This window comes from Sceloporus occidentalis, unplaced genomic scaffold, assembly GCF_023333645.1.
Source record: "Sceloporus occidentalis isolate IW3139 unplaced genomic scaffold, rSceOcc1.0.p SCAF_72, whole genome shotgun sequence".
NCBI lineage: Eukaryota > Metazoa > Chordata > Lepidosauria > Squamata > Phrynosomatidae > Sceloporus > Sceloporus occidentalis.
The window spans coordinates 3,513,900-3,540,808 of NW_028317052.1; the positions used below are offsets into that span (position 1 = coordinate 3,513,900).

At 42.8% G+C, this 26,909-nt stretch overlaps 1 protein-coding gene across 1 annotated transcript; it reads left to right on the plus strand.

Moving 5' to 3' along the window:
- Positions 1–10,501: 10,501 nt before the first annotated feature.
- LOC149286099 (dehydrogenase/reductase SDR family member 13-like) lies at positions 10,502–18,292 on the plus strand. Its single transcript, XM_089494453.1, has 5 exons — positions 10,502–10,628; positions 13,447–13,565; positions 14,432–14,555; positions 15,702–16,013; positions 18,030–18,292. Exons 1-5 carry the CDS (start codon positions 10,502–10,504, stop codon positions 18,290–18,292), a joined length of 945 nt encoding a protein of 314 aa, XP_089350579.1.
- The last annotated feature ends 8,617 nt before the right edge of the window (positions 18,293–26,909 follow it).

Consider the following 26,909-nt stretch of genomic DNA (forward strand, 5'->3'; position numbering starts at 1 on the left):
CCACCAAGAAAGAGAGGGCTGTGTTGTTCAAATATCTGTTAATGTGTTGGGGTTTTTTTTGGGGGGGGGGGTTACCTTTTTGGCCAGAACTACAGATTTTAGAAAGACTGGCATCTTGTTTGTATCATTCTGAAAAGTGGATCAGCTGAATCCTAGAGAACTATCAGATAGATTAAATTGACTAGTTGTAGTACCTATAAATTGGCAAACCTTTACATCCCAGAAGAGATTAACGTACCCGCTACAAAAACTGTGATTACCTCTTGCGATGAATAAACACAGGCCTTCCCAAGCGGATTTCCAAAGCCTCCATGTGGCCCAGTCTGCATGCTCTCTAGGCATTATCTTATATCTAAATGTAACATGAATAGGTAGGGCCACCAGCAAGGCTATCACAAGCTACCCAAACATGTTTCATTTAGCTGTGTGAGTACTTTATTTTCCCCTGTCACTCCCGGTAGCACAGGAGATGGCTCTCCTGAGGATATGGGATTGATCCATTCCAGCCAGTTTGTCTTTCCCTCAGATGGTGGCCTCAGTTGAAAAGACTGAATTCAGGTCTGGTTTGGACCAAACCTGTTTGGACAGTAGTGTCTACGGAGGCCAGCTTATCCAGTTGGGGAGCCACATTGGAAAAATAATTCAGGCAAGGTTTTTGGTCAAACCAGGAAAGTAGTCTTCATATCAATGTGCAGTCTGGAAGGTGCTCCTTACTTGGAAATCCAAGTTACGGGGAAAATCAGTGAGAGTTCTTTCGGACGATCGCACGGTGGTGGCTTTCCTGAACAAGCAAGGCGGCACGAGGAGTCTTCAATTGGGTGCTTTTCTTCAGAAGATCGGGAAGTGAGTGGGCCCAGTTCCATCTCCCCTGCCTTTCGGCCGTTTTCATTCATGGAAAGGAGAACATTACTAAAGATTTTCTCAGCAGAATATCTGTCCTTCAAGAGGCCTCTGGTGCCCTCCTGGGACCTGAATTTGGTTTTATCTAGCCTAACTTTTCCCCCTTTTGAGCCCCTCGAAGACATCCCGATCAAGTTTCTCACCTGGAAATTGGTTCTGTTAATAGCTTTAACTTCAGCTAGAAGAACAGCCGTGATCCAGTCTCTCTCCATTTTAACTCCTTCTCTCCAGATCATTGGGTCATTCTCCATGGAGAAGGTCTTCGAATTTGTTTCCTTTTCCAGAGCAAGAAAGGGTCTTAGCGTTACAAGGTCCTCTATTGCTAGATGGTTGATCTCCGCTATCTCTGAAGCCTACAAAGTTGCTGATAAAGAACCTCCCTCTGGTCTCAAGGCTCATTCCACCCGAGGCAGTCGCGACATCTTGGGCTGAGGTTGGTGAAGTTCATATTGAGCAAATTTGCAAAGCTGTTGTTTGGAAGAGTGTTCATACCTTTGTCAAGCATTATCGTCTGCAGCCTGCCAGTCTAGATGATGCCAAGTTCGGTATCTAAGAGTCTTGGAGTCTGTTGTTTCTTTCCTTCCCTAAGTGTCTTTTTTTTTTTTTTATATCTCCTGTGCTACTGGGAGTGACAGGGGAAACTTTAAATTCCTGCCTTACCTTATGATTTTCCTCTGGCAAAAGGTGATAGTTGTTGATCTTATTTGCATTCGCCTACCCAGAATCCCCTGTGGTTGTGGCAGCACCATTAGATTTCTGAGGGGAAAAACAATACTCCTGGCTTGTCTGGTGTCGGTAGATATGTGTTTAATAATACTTAGGTGTCAAGACTGTAGAGGAAGAAGGAAGCTGAGATCTAGAGAGAAGCAAAAGACCGTTACATAGATTTAGGATGGAGAACAGAGGACTGCATTGGGAGGCAGGTGTTACGGTATCCGCAAAAAAACTTGCAGGCGGTCTTGCTGGTGTTGCGGGCGGGAGCGGGCAGGCAGGCACTGTACCTGCGGGTCCTGGTAATCCCGCGCAGTCCGCAAGGCTGCCTTCTCGCTGCTCCCTTACAGTGTCTCCTCTCTTGCTCCGCCCAGGGACAAAATGGAGTAATGTGATGTGACATCACTTCCTGTGACTCCGCCTTGTTCCTGGGTGGAGCAAGAGAAGAGACGCTGTGAGGGAGCAACTCTCTCTGAAACTTTACTTGTATCAACTACCGTAGCACAACTAGACCAAGCTGGCTTCATCTGTTCCATGTAGGCATATCACACCTGACATTGCATTGATCTGCTGTGGTAGAACTAGCACTCTTGAGTACTCTTTGTCCATTGCATGTACATATACTTAATACACCTTAATAAAGAAACACAAACACTGTATATAATTGGAAATAAATAGCCGTAGCTTTATTAAAGGGTTTAAGAGTCATTAACAAATAACCAATTCAAATAACAACCAACATTTTCTTTGTTTTAACATATAACCAGCTACAATCCGCCAGATTGTATTACCACCAAGCCTCTGTCCACCTCAAACCAGAGGCGACCTTTACCCTTCTAAGGACTACAACAAAATTTAATATATTAAAGGGGGGGGGGATCGTGCAGCACAGCTTTCTTGATTTTAAAAACTGAGGTAAGAAAAGACTTTGCACGCAGCTATTTATTTAAAATTAAAACGTCGCAGCAACGCAAATTTTCCCACCGCAAAGGCGCTCAGGCTGAAGCACAGGTGATTAGCCAATCACCTGAGGCACCTGATTTTCCCTGCCTGACAACACTAAACTGGTTTTAGCTGACCAAGCCCGCCAATATCTTAATTCTCATAGTGAACCTGCGCCTTGCCGTTCTTTGGGTGACAATAAGGCAGTCAATAGGCTCGTGTGGCCATTCCCCCCCCAACTCATGGAGACAGCTTCTCCCCATTCTTCTGCCCTTTTGAAGAGGTGCTCCGGGAGGCCCGTTTAACAGGGCAGATAGTAGAGAAAAGCAGCCGAAGGATGATGGTGGCCAGGCCCGGACTGGCCATCGGGCACACCGGGCCGGATTGACTTAGGGGCTAATGGAGCTGCAGCTCCAGGCCCCTACCTTAAAATAGCCCCAGTCAGGATCGGACTGACTGGGCCTATGCGGCCGTCCTTAACATAGGCTGAGTGAAACCGTCCGTGGAAACCCTCTGGATACGGGTGTCAGTGTGGCAAAGCCTGTCCTGGTGTTTGTGATTGGGTGTCAGTGTGGCACAGCCTGTCCTGTTGTATGTGTGTTTGGGTGTCGGTGTGGCAGAGCCTGTCCTGGTGTGTGTGTGTGTGTGTTTGGGTGTCGGTGTGGCAGAGCCTGTCCTGGTGTGTGTGTGTGTCGGTGTGGCAGAGCCTGTCCTGGTGTGTGTGTGTGGGTGTCAGTGTAGCAGAGCCTGTCCTGGTGTGTGTTTGTGTATGGGTGTTGGTGTGACAGAGCCTGTCCTGGTGTGTGTGTCTTTGGGTGTCGGTGTGCCTGTCCAGAGCCTGTCCTGGTGTGTGTGTCTGGGTGTCAGTGTGGCAGAGCATGTCCTGATGTGTGTGTCTGGGTGTCAGTGTGGCAGAGCCTGTCCTAGTGTGTGTGTTCGGGTGTCAGTGTGGCACAGCCTGTCTTGGGGTGTGTGTTTGTCCTGGGGTGTGTGTTGGTGTGGCAGAGCCTGTCGTGGTGTATGTACGAACACAGAAAAGAACCCCAGCACTCCAATCAGCTTCCAATCCTTAGGTTACTTTATTCAAAGAAAGCAAAACAAAAAAGCAACGTTTCATCCAAACAGGGCCTTTGTCAAGCTCAAAAGGCCCTGTTTGGCCGAAACGTTGCTATTTTTGTTATGCTTTCTGTTTTTGTTTTGCCCTTTTTAGCTGCTAGCTCCCAGCTTCCTGGGAGTTGAGTGCTGAACCATTTCTTCTTTTTTTAACTGTCCTGGTGTGTGTTTGGAGGTCGGTGTGGCAGAGCCTGTCCTGGTGTGTGTGTGTTTGGATGTCGGTGTGGCAGAGCCTGTCCTGGTGTGTGTTTGGGTGTCGGTGTGGCAGAGCCTGTCCTGCATGGTGTGTGTGTCTGGGTGTTGGTGTGGAAAAGCCTGTCCTGGTGTGTGTGTTTGGTTATCTGTTTCCTTAATTTACAGTAGGAACTATTTCATTTTTACTTATCCAGAGATAAAACGCCCTCCTGAATTTGTAGTGACTTCAGGGGACAAAACATTCAAGGCCCTGAAATAATTTAGTGGAAAAGATAAGGTATTGTGTTATTTACTCTATAATATTTATTTCAAGGATTAGTCGCACTAAATTGTGGCTTCAGGCTTCCCATGTTGAATGACCAAGTATTATGTATATGTATGTACATATGTTTTTTCATAAAAATGGGCTGCTCAGTCTGAAATGCCCGGGCCTATTTTTTGTTCCAGTCCGGGCCTGATGGTGGCTGTGGGAAAGGAGATGGGAACATGGAAGGTGTTGGTTGAGAAGGTAGGGAGACATTGAGAGGGATCTTGAGAGATTATAAGTGAGGGAATAAGTGCGAGAGAGCACGAAAAAGAGTGAGAGTAAAAAAATCAACGAAATGCAAACAAAAATTCAGAGCTCTTTACTTCATCTTCGTTAGTTTGTCACATTTGTACGAATTAACAAAATTGGCAAGTTTAATTAAAATAGATACAAATCTGAATTCCGGATACGTACAAATCCGTATAATGTATATGTGGCTTCCCTGTTGTGACAGACCCCCCTTCATTAACTTCCAGAAGTTTTGGGAGAGTATAATGTCTAAATGTAATCTATCCTTTCTCCGATTCCTGATAACTCCTGAGCGATCACATTTATGAAAATTGGAGCCAAGGGAGGGAGGAGTAGGTTACATAAAAGAGAACTAGTCAGGCCTGTCTTTAAGGAAGAGCAAAGACACCAGCATGCCTCCCAAACCTTTAAGTGTGACTCCGTGACCTATTTCATAAAACTCATTTTATTTACACAACAATGTCTATTCCTGCTATACATATTATTATATATTTTAGGATTATAGAAACAGAATTTGACAGCGCATAAGAACCATTAGGTCCATTTAGTCTGTCTGCTTTTCCTACTTTAAAGACTCAGACCTTAATCAGCCCTTGGTCTCCCATGTTTAAATTCCCTGTGTTAACCTCTAACACTTCTGTTGGGAGGCTGTTCCATTCAACTACCACTCTCTCAGGGGACATACTAAAACGAATGACAAAATGGAATGCCCATAGACTTTAATGTGGAGGAATGCCCATAGACTACAATGGGGAGGAATGCCCATAGACTATAATGGAAGGGAAAAGAATAATTGATTTTTAAATAAAAGCTTAAGAATAGCATCTATGCCGGCTTGCCATATTAAAAATAAATAAATAAAGTATTAAAGTAGCTCCGGCCGGCAGCATCAGCACCCAGCGGCCGTTTAGATTCGTTTTCCAACAATCTGATGGCCGCATAGTGATGGGAGCAGCGTGAGGGGTGCATCAGATGGTTTTCTCAAAAAAAAAAGTTTGATTTTTCTCCCATTATATCCTATGGGCATTCACTCAAAACTGTCATTCACCTGTCATTCCATAGAAAACAGCTATAATCCCACATTATATGAGTTTTAGATCCCGTGTGTGTACTAGGGGAGTATATGTGCCAAAGTTCTAAATGATATTTAAGGTGGTTTTCTCCAAAAAAACAAGTTTGATTTTTCTCCCATTATATCCTATGGGCATTCACTCAAAACTGTCATTCACCTGTCATTCCATAGAAAACAGCTATAATTCCACTTAATATGAGGTTTAGAACCTATAACTGTACTAGGGGAGTATACATGACAAAGATCTATATGATATGTCAGAGGGTTTTCTCTAAAAAAACAAGTTTGATTTTTCTCCCATCATATCCTATGGGCATTTACTCAATACTGTCATTCACCTGTCATTCCATAGAACACAACTATAATTCCACTTAATATAAGTTTTAGATCCTGTCTCTGTACTAGGGGAGTATATGTGCCAAAGATCTATATGATATTTCAGAGGGTTTTGTCCAGGCCCGGACTGGGACAAAAAATAGGCCCGGGCATTTAAGACTGAGCAGCCCATTTTTATTTATTTATTGTTAATGCCCACCCTTCATGTACCATCTTTGCATTTCCCCAAATCACTTAAACATTCATGATAGACACAAACACTTACACAGTTACTCACTCATTCACACAAATCATTAACACATATTCATTAATGCAGTCTAACAAATCATTCAAGCAATTCATCCACTCATGAATTCATTCATTCTCATACGCATTCACACAATTCATCCACACATTTATTCATTCATTCTTGTATGCATTCACACTACCCCCTCTCCCCATCCCCTTCTTATCTGCCCCTTCTAACTATGTTCCCCCTTATCACTATGTACCCCCTTCCCAGGGGCGTACCTAGAGTATTTGGCACCTGGGGCGGATCCTGTATGTGGCACCCCCCCACACACACACTTTAAAACTGCATAGCTTCTATCTTTATACGGGCACAGACACTGAAGGTGGTACAGCATAACACCTATCACTATATACTGAGGCAGACATTGACGGTGGTACAGCATAACACCTATCACTATATACTGAGGCAGACATTGACGGTTGTACAGCATAACACCTACCACTATATACTGAGGCAGACAATGATGGTGGTACAGCATAACACCTATCACTATATACAGAGGCAGACACTGACGGTGGTACAGCGTAATCCCTATCACTATACATTGAGCCAGACATTAACAATAGTGCAGTAGGGATGCACCAAAACGAATTCTGGACTGAAACTGAAAATGCAGCATTTACCTGTCCGAAACCGAATATGACTCCTCACCATAAAAAACTTTTATTTAAAGGTAAGTAAAACACCAAAATAGGACAAAAAAATTAAATAATTTTAATATATATATATGATTGTTAACAGCAATCACACTCCTATCATGCCCAGGCATACCCAGATTCCAGCATGTACTAGCTGACTTGGCATGATAGGAGTATGATTGCTAACATTAATGCATTCTCACAAACTCATTAATTATATCCCTCATTCAGACAATTCATCCATTCTCTCACTCATTCTCACAATGCATTCAGACATTCATTTATTCTCACTCATTCTCACTGTTTATTTATTCCAATATACTTTCTACCCCCCTGTCTCACTGTCTACCCCCCTCCCTTCTCACTTTAACTGAATGCTTTCCTACCTTTCCTCTGTTTCTTTTCTCCTTTTAGCAGTCAGCTCTTTTTCCTCTTCTTCGCTCTTCTTCTGTTTTCTTCCGTCTTCTTCAGGTTCAGAGGGTACGGACGGTGGTGGGCGCGGCTTCAGTGTTGTGCGCCGGGATCTGACAACAAACCCCGGCGCACAGCAGCAGTTGCCGCGCACGTCGCAAGGGACCGGTATCGGAGGTCTTTAACAGACCTCCGGCTCCCTTGAGTGATTTGAAGCCGGTTAAAGGGAGATCCTTGATCTCCCCAACCGAGCCTGCTCCTCCAGCGGCGGCCAGATTACTGTCCGTCTCTGGAGGGGTGCCCGGTGCCGGCATGTTGGCACCCCACTGATGAGCGGCACCCAGTGCGGACCGCCCCCCCCCGCTAGGTACGCTACTGCCCCTTCCCCATTTCTCAATATGTACCCCCTCTCACTATCTATCCCCTCTACCCCTTTCTATCTAACCCCTCTCCCCCCTCTGACCTTTCTCACTGCACCCCCCCTCACTTACCCTACTTACCTTGTTGCCGGAGTAAGCAGCAACTGCGACCGGATCCGCCACTCTAGGGGGCCGGGTAGCCCCCACCAGGGCCGGCTTTAGGGGTGAGCGGTCGCACAGGGCTTAAATTAAAGCATCAGGGTTTTTTTGTTGTTTTTTTTTTTTTACTTTATTTAACATCCTCCATGTTAAATAAAGTTAAACAAACTTTATTTAACATGAAGTATGTTAAATAAAGTAAACAAAAAAAAAAAAAACGATCTTTTAATTTAAGCCCTGTGCGGCCGCGCACCCCTAAGGCCGGCTCTGGTGGGGGCTGCCCGGCCCCCTAGCGTGGCGGACCCGATCGCAGTTGCTGCGGCCTTAAGGGGCAGGTGCCCCTTATGCCCTGCGTTAATGCGGCCGCATAGGCCCAGTCAGTCCGGTCCTGACTGAGCCTATTTTAAGGTAGGGGCCTGGAGCTGCAGCTCCATCAGCCCCTACGACAATCCGGTCCTGGGCCGCCCAGCCCACCGGGTGTGCCCGATGGCCAGTCCGGGCCTGGTTTTGTCTGAAAAACAGGTTTGATTTTTCTCCCATTATATCCTATGGGCATTCCCTCAATACTGTCCGTCACCTGTCATTCAGGGGCGGGCTGGGCCGGGGGGCAAGGGGGAAATTGCCCCCCAGGCCGCCCGAAATCTAATCTAAGCGGCCGCTGGGTGCTGATGCTGCCGGCCGGCGCTACTTTAATACTTTTTAAAAAAATGTTATATGGCAAGCCGGAACAGCTATTAAATGAAAAAAAATAGTATTAAAGCAGCACCGGCCGGTGGCATCAGCACCCAGCGGCCGTATGCGATGGCCGCCAAGTGATGGGAGCAGCGTGAGGGGTGAAAGCTCCGCCCCCTCACACTCACCTTTCACCCCTCACGCTGCTCCCATCACTATGCGGCCATCAGGTTGTTGGAAATCGAATCTAAACGGCTGCTGGGTGCTGATGCTGCCGGCCGGCGCTACTTTAATACTTTATTTATTTATTTTTAATATGGCAAGCCGATCCGGCATATTAAATAAATAAAAAAAAGGATTAAAGTAGCTCCGGCCGGTGGCATCAGCACCCAGCGTCCGTTTAGATAAGTTTTCCAGCAGTCTGATGGCCGCATAGTGATGGGAGCAGCGTGAGGGGTGAAAGGTGAGTGCGAGGGGGCGGAGCCACTTCACTTGATTTGCCCCCCAGGGCTTAGGCTGCCAGCCCTCCCCTGCTGTCATTCCATAGAACGCAGCTATAAGTTCACTTAATATGAGGTTTAGAACCTATAACCAGGGCCGGCCCAAGGCAAAATGCCGCCCCCCCCCCCCTTATCTACCCTTCCTCTCCCTCCGTCCCTGCCCCCCCCATTATCTACCCTTCCTCTCCCCCCGTTCCCCCCCCCCACTTGTACTTACCTTTCAGCAGTCCTGCGGCGAGTCTCCCTGTTCGGTCTCGGTGCCGGCTTGTAATGCTGAGCGCTGGAAATCTTCCGGCACTCAGCATTACAAGCCGGCACCGAGACCGAACAGGGAGACTCGCCACAGAGGAGAGAGAGAGGGGCGCCGAGCGGGTACTGACGGCGTGGTAAGCGAAAACCACTCGGCGCCCCTTTCTCTCTTTCGCTTTTTTTTTTAAAAAAAGGGCTCGGGGCGGCAAAGTGCCGCCCCTTCAAAAGTGCAGCCTGGAGCGGTTGCCCCACTTGGCTCCATTGTCGGGCCGGCCCTGCCTATAACTGTACTAGGGGAGTATACATGACAAAGATCTATATGATATGTCAGAGGGTTTTCTCTAAAAAACAAGTTTAATTTTTCTCCCATTATATCCTATGGGCATTCACTCAAAACTGTCCTTCACCTGTCATTCCATAGAAAACAGCTATAATCCCACATAATCTGAGTTTTAGATCCTGTGTCTGTGCTAGGGGAGAATGTGTGCCAAAGATCTAAATGATACGTCTTAAACTTTTATTTCAAAATCAATTATTCTTTTCCCTTCCATTATAGTCTATGGGCATTCCTCCCCATTATAGTCTATGGGCATTCCTCCCCATTAAAGTCTATGGGCATTCCATTTTGTCATTCGTTTTAGTATGTCCCCTCTCTCAGTTAAGCAAAAGAACACTCATACATTTATCCCCTCCGAGTTCTTCCACTTCATCTTGACCCAGTCCCCCATTATGTGATATCTTATTACCCTGTACATCAGCCTCGCCATGTCTCCCTGCAAAAACTGTGCTGGGCCATCTTAATCTTTAATATATAAAGATTAAAATATACTATATGTGTTCGGCTGCCACACACAACCCATATAAAGATGTGTTAGAAATCTTACTTTCCCTTTAACTGCAAACAGTGCTATATGCATAATGAATTACTGAAAGACCTTAATCAGTTATCTGACAAAAAGCAGTTACATAATCGAAACAAGATTACAGAGATCTGGATTACGGAGAACAGATGGGGTTTTAAAAATCCGATTCCAGATCAAAATGAGAAAGCAGCAGTTTTGTCCCCTCCCGGCCGCCGTACATGCTCTTTAGCTGTTCTTACATAATGATTCTCGTGCCTGTAGAAGTAGGAAGAGAGAGTTGCTCTGTGCAGACGGTGACATATCGCTCGGCGCTCAGGAGCTGGAATTGAGTGTGAGTGTGAGTGTGAGTGTGAGTGTGAGTGTGAGAGCTATGTATATATGGCGTTACACTGACATTTAACCCTGCGGAATTTGCCTTTTAGTCTTGCATGCGTATAGGAGCTGCCGTATTTAGATAATGAGTCCCGTTTGCCCCGAACTTGTAGTCACCTTCTGCCTGGGTTTTTGATCACATTTCAGAGGCGGTAGAAGCCATGGCGATTTACCTGCTGGCATTTGGCATCTCGGTAGGGGTGTATGTGTTGGTCTACTACAACTGGATCCGGGGGAGAAGATGCAGGAGTGACACCAGCCTCAAGGGGAAGACTGTCATAGTCACGGGTAAGAGGAGCACTCTGGATTTGGGATGCACATCTTTCTTCTACATACACTCAGTGCAACGAGCTTCACTTTATTTCTTCAGAAGGAGTGTTTTTATTGCTTTGATTCATTTTTTGGAGGTCTTTTGTATAATAGATTGCAAGCTCCAGAAGACTTGCAATCTATCTAATACTAAATCACAATACCTTCCACCCGTCTGTGTCATTCTGTGTCAGTCATTTGGCCCTTTGGCCCCTGAGAACATTAGAAGTAAGATGACCTGCCTTTTTACCCAGTGGAGATAAACCGGAACAATTATGTTGAACTTGCTTCAAGATATTTGCAAGATATTCTGCTCGCCATTGAGGTTGGGATTAGTAACTAAAATAATATAGACTGTAACTCCTAGGATATTGAGATTAGACGATAAAATGTTATGGACTATGACAAGTATTCTAGTAGCAGTTGCCTCATGCATGCGCAATTACGAAATGTCTAGAATCTGTATTGTATTAGAAAAGTAATTTATATTATAATTAATTATATATTATAATGTTTTATTTATATAGCACCAACAATCTACGCTGCGCTTAATATAATACATATATTCAAGGGGTATGACAAAACGAGAATTGATATGTCCGTAAACAAGAACTGTACTTTATTTTGCATACAGATGTAGTTCATTCTGTTAAAATATAATATCTTCTTTCACTAAAAACGTTGCCTGAATCAAAAGACCTTAAAATTGTTTTGTAAGTTGAAAAATCTTATTTTTTATTAATTTATTTTTTAGATATTTTTTTGCCGTAGATTAAAACAATCTAATCACCGGCAATTTTAATCAATGCATAGTTTATGCAAATATTTACGACATTTCGTATTTCATTTAATCTCCAAGAATAGTAAAATTTATAAAAGTGCCTTTGTTTGTAATGGTACCGTATACCAGTACCAGCAATGCATAGAAGTATTTAATACACACCTTTAACAGTCACATTTTACACATATTTATTTTAGATAATATTATTATATTATTCTTTAAATTAGATTTGATCAATGCATTGTAGTAGTCAAATGCCAAAAAGGTAATTCTTTTAAAAAACATTGTCATTGTCATAGATGATGACTGCTGCCCTCCACGTATACTCACCACCAACAGTATATAGATAAAGTGGACAATGGGCAGCAATATGTGTGTATGTACATAATGCAAGATGGGCTATTGGAACAATGGCAACAAGCAGACGTAAAGAAGCATACATTTTTCATAAAGGAGGCTTGTGTCTTTGCACTTTATTAAGATGAGTATGGTATAAAAAAAAAACACATTAGTCCATTGAAAAAGTATATTCTCCCCATAGCTAGTTAGTAGGGAGTTCCTTGGTTAAAATATAGCATTTAACCTGGTATCTTGTACCATATTACCGTATTTGCTCGATTATAAGACGAGGTTTTTTTCAGAGCAAATGCTCTGAAAAATACCCCTCGTCTTCTAATCGGGGTCGTCTTCTAATCAGACCTCAAATAGAGTCTGATTAGGAGACTAAGATCCAGATCCCCCGCACCGCTGCAGGGGACCTGGATCCTCCTGTCTCACCCCCCCCCCCCATCATACACACTTACCGGTGCTTCCTGCTGTATTGCCGGGGCAGCGGGTTGACGTCTACGCGATCCGCGTAGACAACGTCTGCTGCAGCCGGAAGGAGGTGTGGCTAGCAGCGGGGGTTGTCTGCGTCCGTCGCGCAAACCTTCCCCGACTGTCAGAGATCAGAGTTCCCCGCACCGGTGCGGGGAACTCTGATCTCTGACAGCCGGGGAAAGTATACGCGACGGACGGATACAAACCCCCGCTGCCAACTCCACCTCCTTCCGGCTGCAGCAGAAGGCGACGTCAACCCGCTGCCCCGGCTGGAAGCACCGGTAAGAGAGGGCTGAGAGGGGAGGGGAGAGTGTGTGTGTGTGTGTGTGTGTTAGTTAAATGGGGGTATAGGGTGTGTGTGTGTGTGTGTGTGTGTTAAATGGGGGCATAGGGCATTTCTGGAGTGGCGTTAAGGGGGCATTTCATAGAGCACTCTGCCTCCTGAAATGCCTTATACACCTATATGCCACTCTGCCCCATAATATGCATTTTAACCCCCTAAATGCCAGAGTGGCATATAGGGGTATAAGGCATTTCTGGAGGCAGAGTGCTCTATACAATGCCTTTTAACTCCCTTAATGCCACTCTGCCTCCTGAAATGCCTTATACCTCCCTATATGCCACTCTGCCCCATAATATGCATTTTAACCCCCTAAATGCCAGAATGGGATATAGGGGTATAAGGCATTTCTGGAGGCAGAGTGGCATATAGGGGTATAAGGCATTTCTGGAGGCAGAGTGGCACATAGGGGGTCAAAAGGCATACCATGGGGCACAGTGGCATATAGAGGGTTAAAAGGCATATCATGGGCCACAGTGCCATATTGGAGTGGCAAGCCTGGGGGCAGATGTGCGTAACTGGGGGACAGGTTGGAAAATACAAGAAATAAAAACAAAAAAAATATTTTTCTCAATCATAGCTTTTATTAAAAAAAATAGTTTACATGAATTAACATTTACTGGTAAAACTTTTTTCCTTTAGGGTCGTCTTATATTCAGGCTTTTTCTTTTTTTCCTAAGTTAATATTCAGATTTTGGGGGGTCGTCTTATAATCAGGGTCGTCTTATAATCGAGCAAATACGGTATAATTTTGTTACCCAGATAAGTAACATTTATTAGGCTTTGAGCTTGTGCTGTGCCTTCTAATGTGAGAAAGACTATGGCCTAATTCCCCCTATGCCATTTGTGTGTTACAGGAGCCAATGTAGGAATTGGAAAAATGACAGCTCTGGACATGGCCAAACGCGGAGCCCGTGTCATCTTGGCTTGTCGCGTTAAGGAAACCGCAGAGGCAGCCGTATACGATATAAGAAGGGCAAGTTTATATGGTCTCTATGGTTTTCAGATATTTGGATGTCTATCATTGTGTCATGCATATAAAGTCCATATCCTTATAAAGCACTAAAAGAGCTAGCAATTTTCTTAATTTTGTAATAAATCGCTGCAGTTTACATATATGATCACTCTCGGAGAAGATTTTTAAAAGGGACATTCCGGTATCCGATGCAGCCTCCCCAACGACATACTTAAATATGCATTCTGCAACCTGTTATAAATATTTGCCTTTAGGAGAAGCTGCAGCTCTATCTACCAATTTTTTGGGGTTATAGCAGGCAAGCATTGGCAGGAAGGCGCTCCATTTGAAATAAGTGGGAGTGCTTTTTGAGCATGAACATGGGGGTGTCATTAGACCCTTGCTGGGCCAATGCTGGAGGTAGTTGGCGGTAGATATAGCACATTGATGTCAACAGGAGATGTGTTCCATCCGAAGCCTACGAGCTCTGGGCATGGAAAGGGGCGAATACTCCAGAATCCCTCCATGCATTTGGAAGGAGAGGGCACATGAAAATCTAAAGGGACCTCTCCGCTATTGGATGAATTTAACAAGCAGTGGTGTGGTTAACCATTTAATATCCAAATATTTTTATCTGCATATCTGTCAAACAGTGCAATCTGTCAATGTGTGTGTGTGTGCTTAAGCAGGAGGTAGTTAAAAGATCATACATAGCTTGTACATGTTTATGGGAAGATAACATTTGTAACTGAAATGTGACACCAGCATGTGTTTACACTCATACCTCTCCTGTTTGGAATCTCTTTGATATGTGGCTGTGTCATGGAATATATACCAGCAGGGAGATTTATGAAACTATGTTAAGCTGGATTATGTTTTTGATTTAGATATCTGGGAACAATGAGGTGCTCTTTATGAAACTTGACCTGGCCAGTCTTGAGTCGGTTAGAGCATTCTGCAAAAACTTCCTCAGTTCTGAACCCCGACTAGATATTCTTATCAACAATGCAGGTAAGGCACAATGATTGCTTGCAGTTAAAGGTCAATCCACTAGGTTTCCACAAGGCTAGGTTTCCACTTGGTTTTTTTTTTGCAAAAACGCCCATAATAACGCCAATTCAGCCACACGGCGTTTTTTTAGTGAAAAAACGCTGCGGCCAGATGTTAGCTGTTCTTCAATAGGAAATCGCACAATGCCATTTCCACTTGGCGTTTTTCTGTTTGGCGTTTTTTCAGTCCTCTTTGGCGTTTTTCTGCTTTTTTGGGCTCTGTGGCAGTTTTTCAAAATCGCAGCATGTTGACACTCTGGCGTTTTTTGCAAGGAAGTCTTGGCGTTTTTCTCCAATAGAAGTCTATGGGAGAGAAAAAACGCCATGAAAAAGCCATGTGGGTTTTGCCTTGGCGTTTTTTATGGCGTTTTTTTCCACAGTTACAATGCAGAGGATGGACCCAGTATCTGTGTGAACTACGAGAAATAGGCTGGAAACAAACAGTTTCACACAAAACAAAGTTCATATTAAATTTTACACCATTTGGAACAAACATGCCATTACAAACAAACCAACTGGATCCTGCAAACGGCAAACAATTTGCACCATCATTTGGGGCCAATCTTCCTAGAGGAGCTGACATTCGGAATAAAGCCTGCCTTACAAACCACAGAAAAGAGACAAAAGGGTCCGCCGGGGGGTGTTTAAGTAGAACTCTACCAAGAAAATGACATCAGGAGGGGGGAGATACTTGCCATTTATCCGAATCCCTTTTAGCTGGGTGAAAATTCTAACGTGTAAAGGCTGGAAAAACTGCCAAAGGTCAAAAAAAGCAATTTCCACAGAAAAAAAAAAAAAACCCCAGAAAAAACTCCAGAAAAAACGCCAAAACCCAGGAGAATGCAGTGGCAGTTTTCTTGGCGTTTTTCATCTAGAAAATAACGCAGGACAAAACCCCAAGTGGAAACTTAGCCTAAAACTTGACTTTTCACCGCAGGATACAATGGTGGAGTAGGACAATCTATTAAATTCTTAGCAGCTAACAATTGTTTGACCTGCCTAACCAGTCAATGCAATAATAAATTAAAAGAAGCACTGCCTGCATGAAACCTTTAGTTTGCTTGAAATACCTATTTGTTATAACACAACATTGGCTTATTTTTTATAGGTATCGAAGGCAAAGGAAAAACTAAAGATGGATTCAACTTGATGATTGGGGTCAATCACTTGGGCCACTTCCTCCTGACCAACTTGCTTCTGGACCGTCTCAAGCAAAGCAGCCCCAGTCGGATTGTCGTCTTGGCATCAGAAGCGTATAAGTACGGAAAAATTGATTTCAAGAACCTGAACCCACCTGCAGAAAGCTGGAAAGAAACACTACAATCGTACTGCGACAGCAAGCTGGCTAACGTTCTGTTTGCCCGGGAGCTAGCTAACAAATTACTGGGGACCGATGTCACGTGCTATTCCGTCCATCCAGGTAAACCTTCCAATACACTGAATGAACGTGCGATTTGCTCATTGCCTGTTTTGTGTGTTTTCAAAAAAGTCTAGTAGAAGATTATCAGATCAAGTCCTGTAATGCATTGTCCTGTACAAGGAAGAACCCCCACCCCACTTTTGGAATACAGATGGGCAGGAATTTCTCCCCAGATGATTTCATGAGACACACACTTAGCCTAACTCATGGAAATGCATGTGGATTTAAGCTATTTACCCCTACACAAAGGTGTGTCGGCACATGGAATCCCCCTTTCCCAAATATATCCCATTTCTGACAACCACTACTTACAATGCTGATGCACCTTGGTACCTTTCATAGTTCGGCTAGCAATAGGTTGTCACTATTCCCATTGATTTCAGTGGCAGCCCAGCTCCAAGTAACTTCAACTGGAGCACTAAAGCACGTGTGCAGGACCACACTTATTGGGACATTAGTGTCCCATGCAACCTCACCAACAAATAATGTAAATTTAAGTGCATTGTAATTAAAATAAAATAAATTACCTGCAATCAGAAGAAGCTACAGCTCCAGAGATACACTGCAACACCAATTGTCCTGTTTTTGCACCACCGAGTAGCAAATCAATAACAGGAAAGCCCTCCACTGAAATGGAGAATGTCCATTGAAAATGTCCCATCGTTCACATTGTCTACACTTAAGTCCCACTGAGGCATACTGAGAGTGACTTCTTTTCATCACATTGATCACGACTGGTGGGCTGGAGTGGACATTGTTGGGGATAATGCAAGTGCAAACCCGTTGCCACCCTTGGCTGTGCTGCGCTCCCTCTGTCCCTGCACGCCGAGTCTGATATATAGGGATATAATGTAATTTCTCAGACATAGGCATCGTGTGACAACCTCAAGGGAGCAGAAGAGCTCCCACTGGCTGCATAGTTAGTAACAGAGACACAGAAAGTAACATGTACATGCACACATGCTAACATACTTACACACATACTAACACCTACACTAACACACACACACAGTGTGTATGTATGTTAGTATAAGTATGTTATGTAAACCTAGTCAGCCACCAGTTTTGTAAGTTTTATATAGTTAGTAGTATATAGTTAAATATAACATTTAAACATGTAACTTTGGAACATATGCAGATTTTCTCAGTTTAAGAAATATTGCTTGTTGCATTGTCTCAACATGTATTTCTTCAATTATATTTTAACATTATGGTTGACGCATAAAACTAATATTATTCAACATTAACACTTTGGGTACTAGTACAAAATATCACGTCGGTTCCTAAATTCTGTGTAAAATGTCCAATATTTTGTTGTGTTATTTCCACTTTGTGCCAGTTAGACAAATGAGGCACCCTCTTGAACTTCTGAACTTGATTCTGTCCCGATCACTCCATTTCATTTCAGAAATTGCCATTAAACTTTAACACTAAATGAATTCAGGATTTATTCACTACTAGTAAAATAATTTCTAATGAGCTAAAAGGAACACTTGTCTTTTCAGTTGTATAGATCAATCTAATATTTAAGTGCATTCCCTAGCCATCTGCAGTACGTATAATATAAAATAATATAATTTCTCTTTCACTTCAAATAATCATTGGGTATTTCGATCATGTTCATCTAACTTTACATATTTTTTTTATTAATCCTAGCCCATGTTTAGGAATAATATTATACATATGTGGACATATGTGCTTCATGTTGGATTGGACTAGGGATGGCGAGGTGGCCCTGGCACGGCTATTGAAGTAGGTGCAGCTGGAAATGAGAGGTTGTTATGCTCACGCAGCTTGCGGGCAGACATTTATATAGAGTATAGAGTGATGTCTGGCAGCAGCCCAGTGTTTGCCCGGCCTGCCAGATGGCCAGTCTAAGCCTATGCTTCCGTGTTATTCCAGTCATATCCAGTGTATTGCTTTATACTTATACCCTACTTGTGACTAGATTTCATAAGTGTAAGAGTGAATGCTGGCTTTCAATGAATCTCCTTTTCTGAATATGTCATTTTGCAGGAGTGGTACTCACTAATCTGGGACGCAATCTTCCACATTGGTTAAAAGTATTGCTGTTTCCAGTAGCCTGGCTCTTCCTCAGAACACCTACGGATGGAGCACAGACGTCCATCTATTGTGCTGTGCAAGAAGAGATAGAAATGTACAGTGGCCGCTACTTTAACAACTGCAGGGTGCAGAAGGTGCTGCCTCATGCTCGAGATGATGCCAGAGCCAAGAAGCTGTGGGAAGTCAGTGAAGAACTGACCGGATTAGCCAACTGAGAGTTAGACCGCACATGACTTCATCCAACGACGTTACTGAGAAGTCTTTGTGTTGCAGTCCATCAATTCAGCACGATTCATTGAAGATCAAGGGCTAATTCAACTTCTTATATCACTTTATTTGTCAGTATATCAATTTTTTACCAAGGCTAATAGTTTTCTGGGGTGAGAATTTATGCTCCTCATAGTAAGGGCTGTACAGTGATACAACTTCCTATGCAATCGCATTCTTTCAGAGAACTGCAGTAGAGCCCTGCGCGGGACTGCTTTTTCGATCCCGCTCCCGCTGATTTTTTTGCCCAATCCTGCCCGCTCCCGCAATGTGGGTGTTCCACTCCCGCCAATCAAGCCCACCTCCTTACCTGAACTGCAGATTTCCCGCGCAGCCCCGCAAGGCTGCCCTCGATTTGCTCCCTCACAGCGTCTCTTCTCTTGCTTCACCCAGGAACAAGGCGGAGTCACGGGAAGTGACGTCACATCACGTGACTCCGTTTTGTTCCTGGGCGGAGCATAAGGATTCGGTGCTTTGGATTTACTCTTAAATATTCCTCATTAGATTCACAGTAAGCATAATCGGTGGGTATAATGAGTTAAAACCGTAATGAACATCGCACTATACATGCGGTAGGAACTAAGTGTGCCCCTGTACTAGGTGAAGGAGATCAGGTTATAATGTGTCTGTATATCACCTTCACCAACTGTATGGTCATCTCAGCCATTAGTTTTGGGTGTGCCGGTAGAACAGGATGCTTAGCACATACTACTTTTAAATTACCATAGAACCAGAACCAGTATTTTTTAGTGTTGGGTCAGTACAAATGTTTCTCTGCAGTCTATCCAAGCAAGAACCTAGCTGGTTCTGTTTTCGAAAAGATACCAACCGCCAGGACACGTAGAAATGTGTTTCAGTTTATGGCTGTGTTGGCCTACATGTTTTTACCTTTGTTTTCAGTTGATGCTAAACCATTTTGTTGATGGAGAGGACCTTTCATTTTAAACGGTATAACAGCATTGGTATTGGTCCAAGAAAAGTGGTATTTAGTCGAAGGTGACACTTTTAATGGGCCAACGCACAAAACATATGTAAAGTCACATATGCCGCAGTGGACTGTTCTGTGACACTGCGTCCAATAAAATATTTCTCCTTTGACTAAACACTCCACGTTTTATCATCCAAACGCCTAATCTTATTATGCCCTTCCTAAAGTTGGAAATTCTCCAAAGTTCAGGCATCATTTTTAGACTACTTATAAGGTACTAGTGAAGTAAATGCATTGCCAAAAACATTACTGTTTTCTAGAACCTACCTTAATAGTCACGGCTATTTGCACCTACACCAAAATACACTACCTTTCTGCTTTCTACTATTCGTCAGGAAATGTAAAGCATATTCAGGAACCTTTCTATCCAGGGGAACAAGTTAAAATATGTTTTTTTTTCACATGCTTACCAAATCATTCCAGTTTTGGGTGGATAAAAAAAATCACGGGTGTACTGTAAATATAAAGATAGGCAGCTGGGTATGTAGTGGGATTTTGCTGTGTAAGTATGGTGGATGTTTCCATTCTTGAAATACAAAAAAAGTACTGTACAATGGTTATTTGGCTTTAGGTAACCAGGAATCTTGGAAACAGAATCCATTACACAAATCTAGGCTAAAGAGAGCCATGTGATCAAATTATTAGAGTATGTTTCAGGGTATACAATCATTAAAAGGACTCATTTTAAAGTGACTAGCTATTGTGCGTTGCATATGTTTTAAATTGTTTCCAGTTATTATACAGTTGGGCTTTGCCCCCTAAAAATGATCTATCGTTGCTACCACTAATACAGGTTGAGGGTGCATCCAGACCATATTTTTCACATCCCTAACCTTGGGGTGTTTTACTCCCTGTGGTTACATGCTGCCTCTCTCTCCCACCTCTGTGTTTGTAATATTTAGTAACGATTGGGAATGAATGCTTGCGTTGATATTTGAATGCGTCAAAAAGGAACACACAAAGATGGTAAACGTGCAGTGTTATACAGGTGCTTTCCATTGTGTCCCTTTAAAGAGGAAAGTATGATTTATCTTACACTTTAAACTGGCAATGTTAACTTGATTAAAGGCTAACTGATGCCTGTGCGTTCTCTCCAAACCCACCACATTAAACAAGTAACCATACTCCCTCGCTCCATGTTTAATGTACATTTGAAGAGTAGGTTTGGAAGTTTACAAAACTTTTTTTTTTTTTTTTTTTTTTTTTTACTGTTTTCCCTACGTAAAAATGAATCACACCATTTCTTATGCATAGTCCCTACCTATCAAAATCATCTTCTTGTTAATATGACTGTTAATATGTGGGTTTTTTTGTCTCTGCCATACTTAAAGTTAAAGGTTAAAGATTGGTTGGATTTTAGAAAACTTGCCGATGCATTTGCTGGAGACCTTGCTGGTATGGGTGACACTGAACATTAAGAGGAGTCTTGTAAAATAGCAAAGTTAATTAACTTAGTAGACTGATAATACACTTTAATAGTCAATGAGTGTACCAGTCTTAACACTTAGCCCAACTTTATTATATATATGTAGAATAATTGCAATACTCGAAGTGTGGCCACCTTATTAGCAGGCAATGTGAATGTAAGGACAAGGCTGCAACATTCTTGACTGTTAGTGAAACCCAGAGCTGCTCAGGTGTAGGCCAACAGCTGCTTCAAACTTTTTCTTCCATGATTTTCCTTGAGCCTTTACAGCATCTTAGATTGATATGTAGTTGAGAAACAGCTGATACCGTTAGTTTCCTTGGGGCTGGATAACATGTGCCCCTCTAGCTGTTCATAGTAACAACCTTACATTGCTTAGCCTAGGTTCAATCTATGTACTAGTGCTACACAAAAAAATATACCTTTTGGGGCTTACATATAAAAAGTGATTATGGTACAAAACGATCACCCTAGTGTGACAGGCACAACCTGTACCCCGACTGGGTACACCTGCCAAACGTTGCTTCCTCCTCCCCATGGCCACCGGGACACCAGCGATTAACCCCTTCGCCGCCAGACAGAACCAGCGTTACAGCGAGAAGAGAGGACGCACTGCAACAGAGCTGCTCTGCCTCTGTGGCTAGCCGAAGCTGAGCTACACAGGGTGGCTATTGTCCTGAAAAGGACAAGAAGTGATGATAGCAGAAGCCACAGATCTTCGGGAACCTTGGTGGCACTGTAGTATACGGAAGTATAGCAATACAGCGATCTACCACCCTGATAAGGGCAGCACAGAGGCTTACCTCAATAACAAGACGAGACTCGTATTGAGGTGAAACAGCAACTCTTTATTTGGGAAACACACTGGATTATATATAGGTTAGGTGAGAAACAAACCACAAATCATGTCCACATCTTCCCGCCCTGCTCAGACAGTCCGGCGCCACGCTTAGGCCACCGAGCCCCCGCAATGCCAGTATAACTTTAGCTGTCGTTCTCAGGGTGATCCCGAGGGTGCGGCGGCGGCGGTGATCCTGGTGTACCAATGGATAGCTCGGGATTCTGAGGGTATCTTGTCCAAAAAGAGACGCGATTGGCCGAAGGGACCCTGAGCTCCAACGGTTCAAAGTTTCCCCGGGACGGACCTTGAGGTAGCTGGCGTGCGTACAACAACCACGCTGGCTGATCTCCGCTCTCCTGGGGGTCCCAGCGACCGGGGATCCGTAGGAGGCTCCCTCTCCGAACCAACCCTGGTTCGTACCCCAACCCCCTGTGGGTTAACTCCATGAAAGGAGTGCTCCGGTGGGGTTGATGGTGTCCAGGCTATACAGGGTTAAAGTCCGTGGGCAGGGCATGTGGAATATGGAAAGGGCAGTACATGAGAGGGAAAAAAACACAACAATAAACACAGATGGCACTTATTAACCCTGGGCCGTCACACCTAGCAACCAGTGGAAAGGTCCAATTTCATTCATTGCTATTGATCAGATCATTTTTCATGTGGTCATTTTATATGCGCACGGGCATAGTACAATGTATGTTATTTCGGCACCATGCTGCCAGAGTATAAAAACATAATGTGGCCTGCATGTAATTTAGTGGCCACCACCCTTAAGCTGCTGCTTTTTCTCCGAGCCCGGCCATGGCTTGCAATCAGAGACTGAGAATTCTAAAAGGAGTTTTTAGAAATAGGAAGTAGTTCCTGCTGATCCGAGAGAATCTGAGTGGGTTACTGTATGAACGAAAACACTACATTGGACAAGGCAGCAACAAATCTTGGCTGTGAGACAGAGTGGCTGAGGATGTGTGCTGTTGGATAGGATTGTTGTTTATTGATTTATATAGTGCCATCATATTCTGCAGCACTATACAATGAGATCTTTGAAACCGATGCAAATAACTAAACTGTAAAGATCTGAAACCAAAGTGGCTGTCAGTTTATGATGAGTGCCGGCATTAGAGTTAAGTAATTAAAGGTAAAGAGCACAGTCAGAGACATCATCGACTGATAGCTGTAAAGAAAGAAGCACCTGTAGGCTTAGTATTTGGGTGGATAATCAAGCGCAATAGAGCATGGCCTTAAACTAATCGATAATGTAAACGGCAAGATGCATCTTCACACGTTTTCAGGAAGAAAAAGGCACAAAAAAAACATTTACAACCAGCAAAAGTTGGCTTGAGGTTTTAGAAAAGCACACAATCCTTCACCTAATGTATTGGCTTGTCTTAGTCCGTTAGTTCTAGTTCTGTCATGAATACATGTATTGTAAGAAGCGCTGTGTAAATTGTTGGTGCTATAAAAATAAAAGATAATAATAGCACACATATTTTTGGTGAAGCAGCTATTGTTGATATAGACAACCCAGGAATTTCCTGCAACTCTGAAAACCATCATTGGATGAGGCAGCTATCTTCCCAAAGTTGTCTTTAATGTGGGTGAAAGAGGCCTTTCTTTTGGAAAATGATGTTTTCTCCCACTTTTATCTCCTGCGAAGAAAAACGTGCATCTGGGTTCAAAGCTGAGAATTTCCGGTTATTCCAACCAAATGAAAAGAACTGTGAAATCAAGTCTTCCCGTGATTTAGGAAGCAAGCAAGAAAGCTTGGGTGACAATTTATGTTTGTTCAAAATTGTTTGGTTTTACCTTTTTGCCAATTTGTGAAGTGCCATTATAAGGAGGGCAACATTAAACCTAAAGCATCGTGGTTGCTCTTTAATGTTCCAGGCCCCCCTGACAACCCAGGCATACTTCGAACCTTCCTAACATGCATCATGGCCTGATGTAGTGTCTCAGATCTCCGTAGTGCAAATAGGTTGTGTACAAGGGAGGTCTTTGATCTCTCATCAGCCCACGGTGGAGTCCTGTAGCTCAACGGGGCAGGTTGTGGCACAGGATCCCCTACTCCATCTGAACTTATCTGAGGGGGTGCTACAAGTTCATAATGACTAAGCAGCCCCCCCATTCTCATGACACCAGTTGCACTCCCATAAAACCTGGTCATAACTGATAATGATACACTAAACTTGTAACAGGGAGCTTTCCCACCACAGTTTATTCTATATTTCCTCCATCTAATTGCATTTCATTGCAGGTATTGTAAAATAAAAATCGTAAACGGATCTTGCACAATCAGTGAATGCTTTATAACTGTAAAATTCAGAAACGTTTCAGAATAACATGCATCCTATAATCTTGTAAACTAGTCGGTGTTGCAATAGGAAGCTTACACTCATTTTATTCACTCGGATTACTGTCTTTTTTTTTCTTCAATCACCAGAAATTGAATCTGTCCAGATCTGTTACAGAAAAGAATGGACAGGGCAGGAAATTAGTGACAGACACTGCAGAGGCTGGGGGTATCTTATATCTATGCTAGGAGTGTGGCTGTTCGACCTAAGAGGAATGCTTACAATATACAGCAAATGGGATGATGTTTCAAAAATACAAAAAAGGATGCACTTAACAAACTAGCGTAAGGGAAAAGGGATAAGTGGAAATCAAAACTCTAACAGAAAGGTGGTAGCCAGGTATTTGCAAGCTGTCTATACGGGACAAACTCCCTGGAATAACTTGACAAGGGTCACAGGGGAAATACATCATCATCATCATCTTTTCTTGTAATACAGGCAGAGATTTTTGAGTGTACCTAAGCATCAGTCCTTAACGTGAGAAAAGAGTGAGCAAGCAGGCAACCAAAGCCTACCCAAAGTTGAATGACCAAGATCAAGTGACCTGGCATCGTGTAGTTTACAAAACCTGCATGTTAGAGCAAGAAGGTTTATGCAAAGCATGTTTATATAAGACTAACAGCAGCAGCCATGTACTTGTGGCAAAAACCTGCAAAGAGAAGGTGTGAATTCCTATTTTTTTCAGCTAGGTATGACATCACACACATCCACTGACCTTCAGGGACAAAGCAGCATGGGGGAAGCAACCCTAAAGAGATATCCATCTTTAGACTTTTTTTCCCTTATTTTCTCAGTTGTATTTGCGACCTGCAATCCAGCACTGAGATAATTAAATCTACAAGTGGTCTTTTTGAACTATTACTAATCAACTTGTATGCATTTTTTTTTAATTAGTTGCCGTTGCCAATTATAAGGCAACCTCAAACAAGTCAAGATATTCCTGACAAAAGAAACCAAGGTTTATAAAATTCCTGGTTGCCAAGCAAATGTCCTTTTAGTGTAATATTGTGCTTTCGGAACAGATTCACAATTTAAATTGCCATCTCTTTAAAGGAACAGTAATCTGTTTTTTTTTTCTTATTCATTTATTTCTTGGCCATTTCCCAGCCACTTCATTGAAAGTTGCGAGTCACGTGACCATCAAATAGATTTCAGTATATTTCAAAGGATTACCATAATTAAGCCTCAAGACACCATCAAGTTTAGATAGTGTGTCCAAAACTCACTGGGCAAGTGGCTTTGTTTGTGAGCTCAAAAAAACTAGGAAAACCAGTTTGAGACACAATAGTACAGAGAAAATAACATTCCAGCGACGATAAAAAAAAATGTGTTTGTTTTCTAATTTTCGCTAGTTTTTACTCAATTTCTCATTCAAAATTTTCAGCTAATCATCTAACTATGGTATCAAAAGAAAGCTCTATCTCTCCTTGAAAAAACAATATATAGTTTTGACACTATTCACAGGAAAAGGGAATAATCGCTGAACCGACATAGCACAAATATGGCAAAATTGCTCCGGGCTTTGAGATACCAAATATCCCTGGGACTGAAGGGGTTAAACTATATAGTAATTACAGATATGTCAAAATAAATAACAAATCAGAATTTTCCTATAGGAATTAATATCAGAAGGCAAATTAGGATTTGAAATTTAAAGAAACAAGGACCAATGGAATGCAAGGAATGAGTGCTATTTTAATCTGTATAGCTATGGTTATTCCAGAGCCATTTATTTCCTAAAGTGAAAATACCAGTTAATTCTAAACCTTTATAACAGATTTGGCGTCTCCTGAGCCAGGGACATCTCGTCATGCAGAGCAATGCAGTCATTTTGCCCTATTTATTTTTTTTCTTTACAATTTTACAAACATTACCAAGGGACAACCGTTAAAAATACAATTAGCAGCCTACATTCTTCATTCTGTATCCGGTCCTGTCCAACACACATTTACTGACAAGGACAACAAACTCACAAAAAGCTTTAGGCACTGGGCCAAACACTTCAAATCAGAGCATTATTATTATCATTATCTTTTATTTATATAGTGCCAGCAATTTAAGCAGCACTTCTTACAATATATAAGGGGTATAACAAGACGAGAATTGACAGACTAAGACAAACCGATAGATTAGGTGGAGAGAGCCCTGCTCGCAAGCTTTCAATCTTGAGGGAGCATCACAACAACACTCCCTTCCTTAGATGACCTTCGCAGAAGTAAATATGGCTCCTTGGAGAAGAGCATAAACCTACCCCATCAACTGTGGAAACTGGTGAAATACAGTATTTACATAATCTGAGGACATTTATACTGTGCTAAAGATGATGATGACTACCCTTGGGAAAACACAAAATATGGAAATATTTTTGCATATTGAAGGATAATGTACATCATGCTGTAAACTGGCATTGATCGGTGAGACCAATTAATAATCAGTGACTCAACGCATCACAAATAAGTGATCAGGTTGTAATATTTAAAAAAAGTGAAATGTTGTATTGATAGTTTAAACTCCTCCCTTATGGGAGGGTGACATCAAATGATGGTATGGTCCCCACATCTCAACATCTCATGTTTAGAACAGACCTGCTGTTCTGAAGGCAAATGGTGGACACCAAATACGGATTTAGATTTTTCACTCACTTTGCATTTTGTGAAATGCTATAAACTATTAACATATCCATTTTTCACACTTGCCTAAAACTTTTGCACAGTCCTTTTGCAACGTTAAATTTTTTTCATGGCGCAATAAAAAGTATCAAAATCAACTAAAGGCTCCAATAGGCCCCCAGAGTTCGTATTCTATTAGGCAAAGAGATGGCAACGTCAGTGATGACGTGAGATGTACTCAATGACATGGCTGGCCCCAGGCATCTCCTCCCAGTGGTTGTTGATAGATAACCACAACATAATTGCTCCCGAACTCGACCCCGTACCTAAACCTCACGTTTCCGCCTAAACAC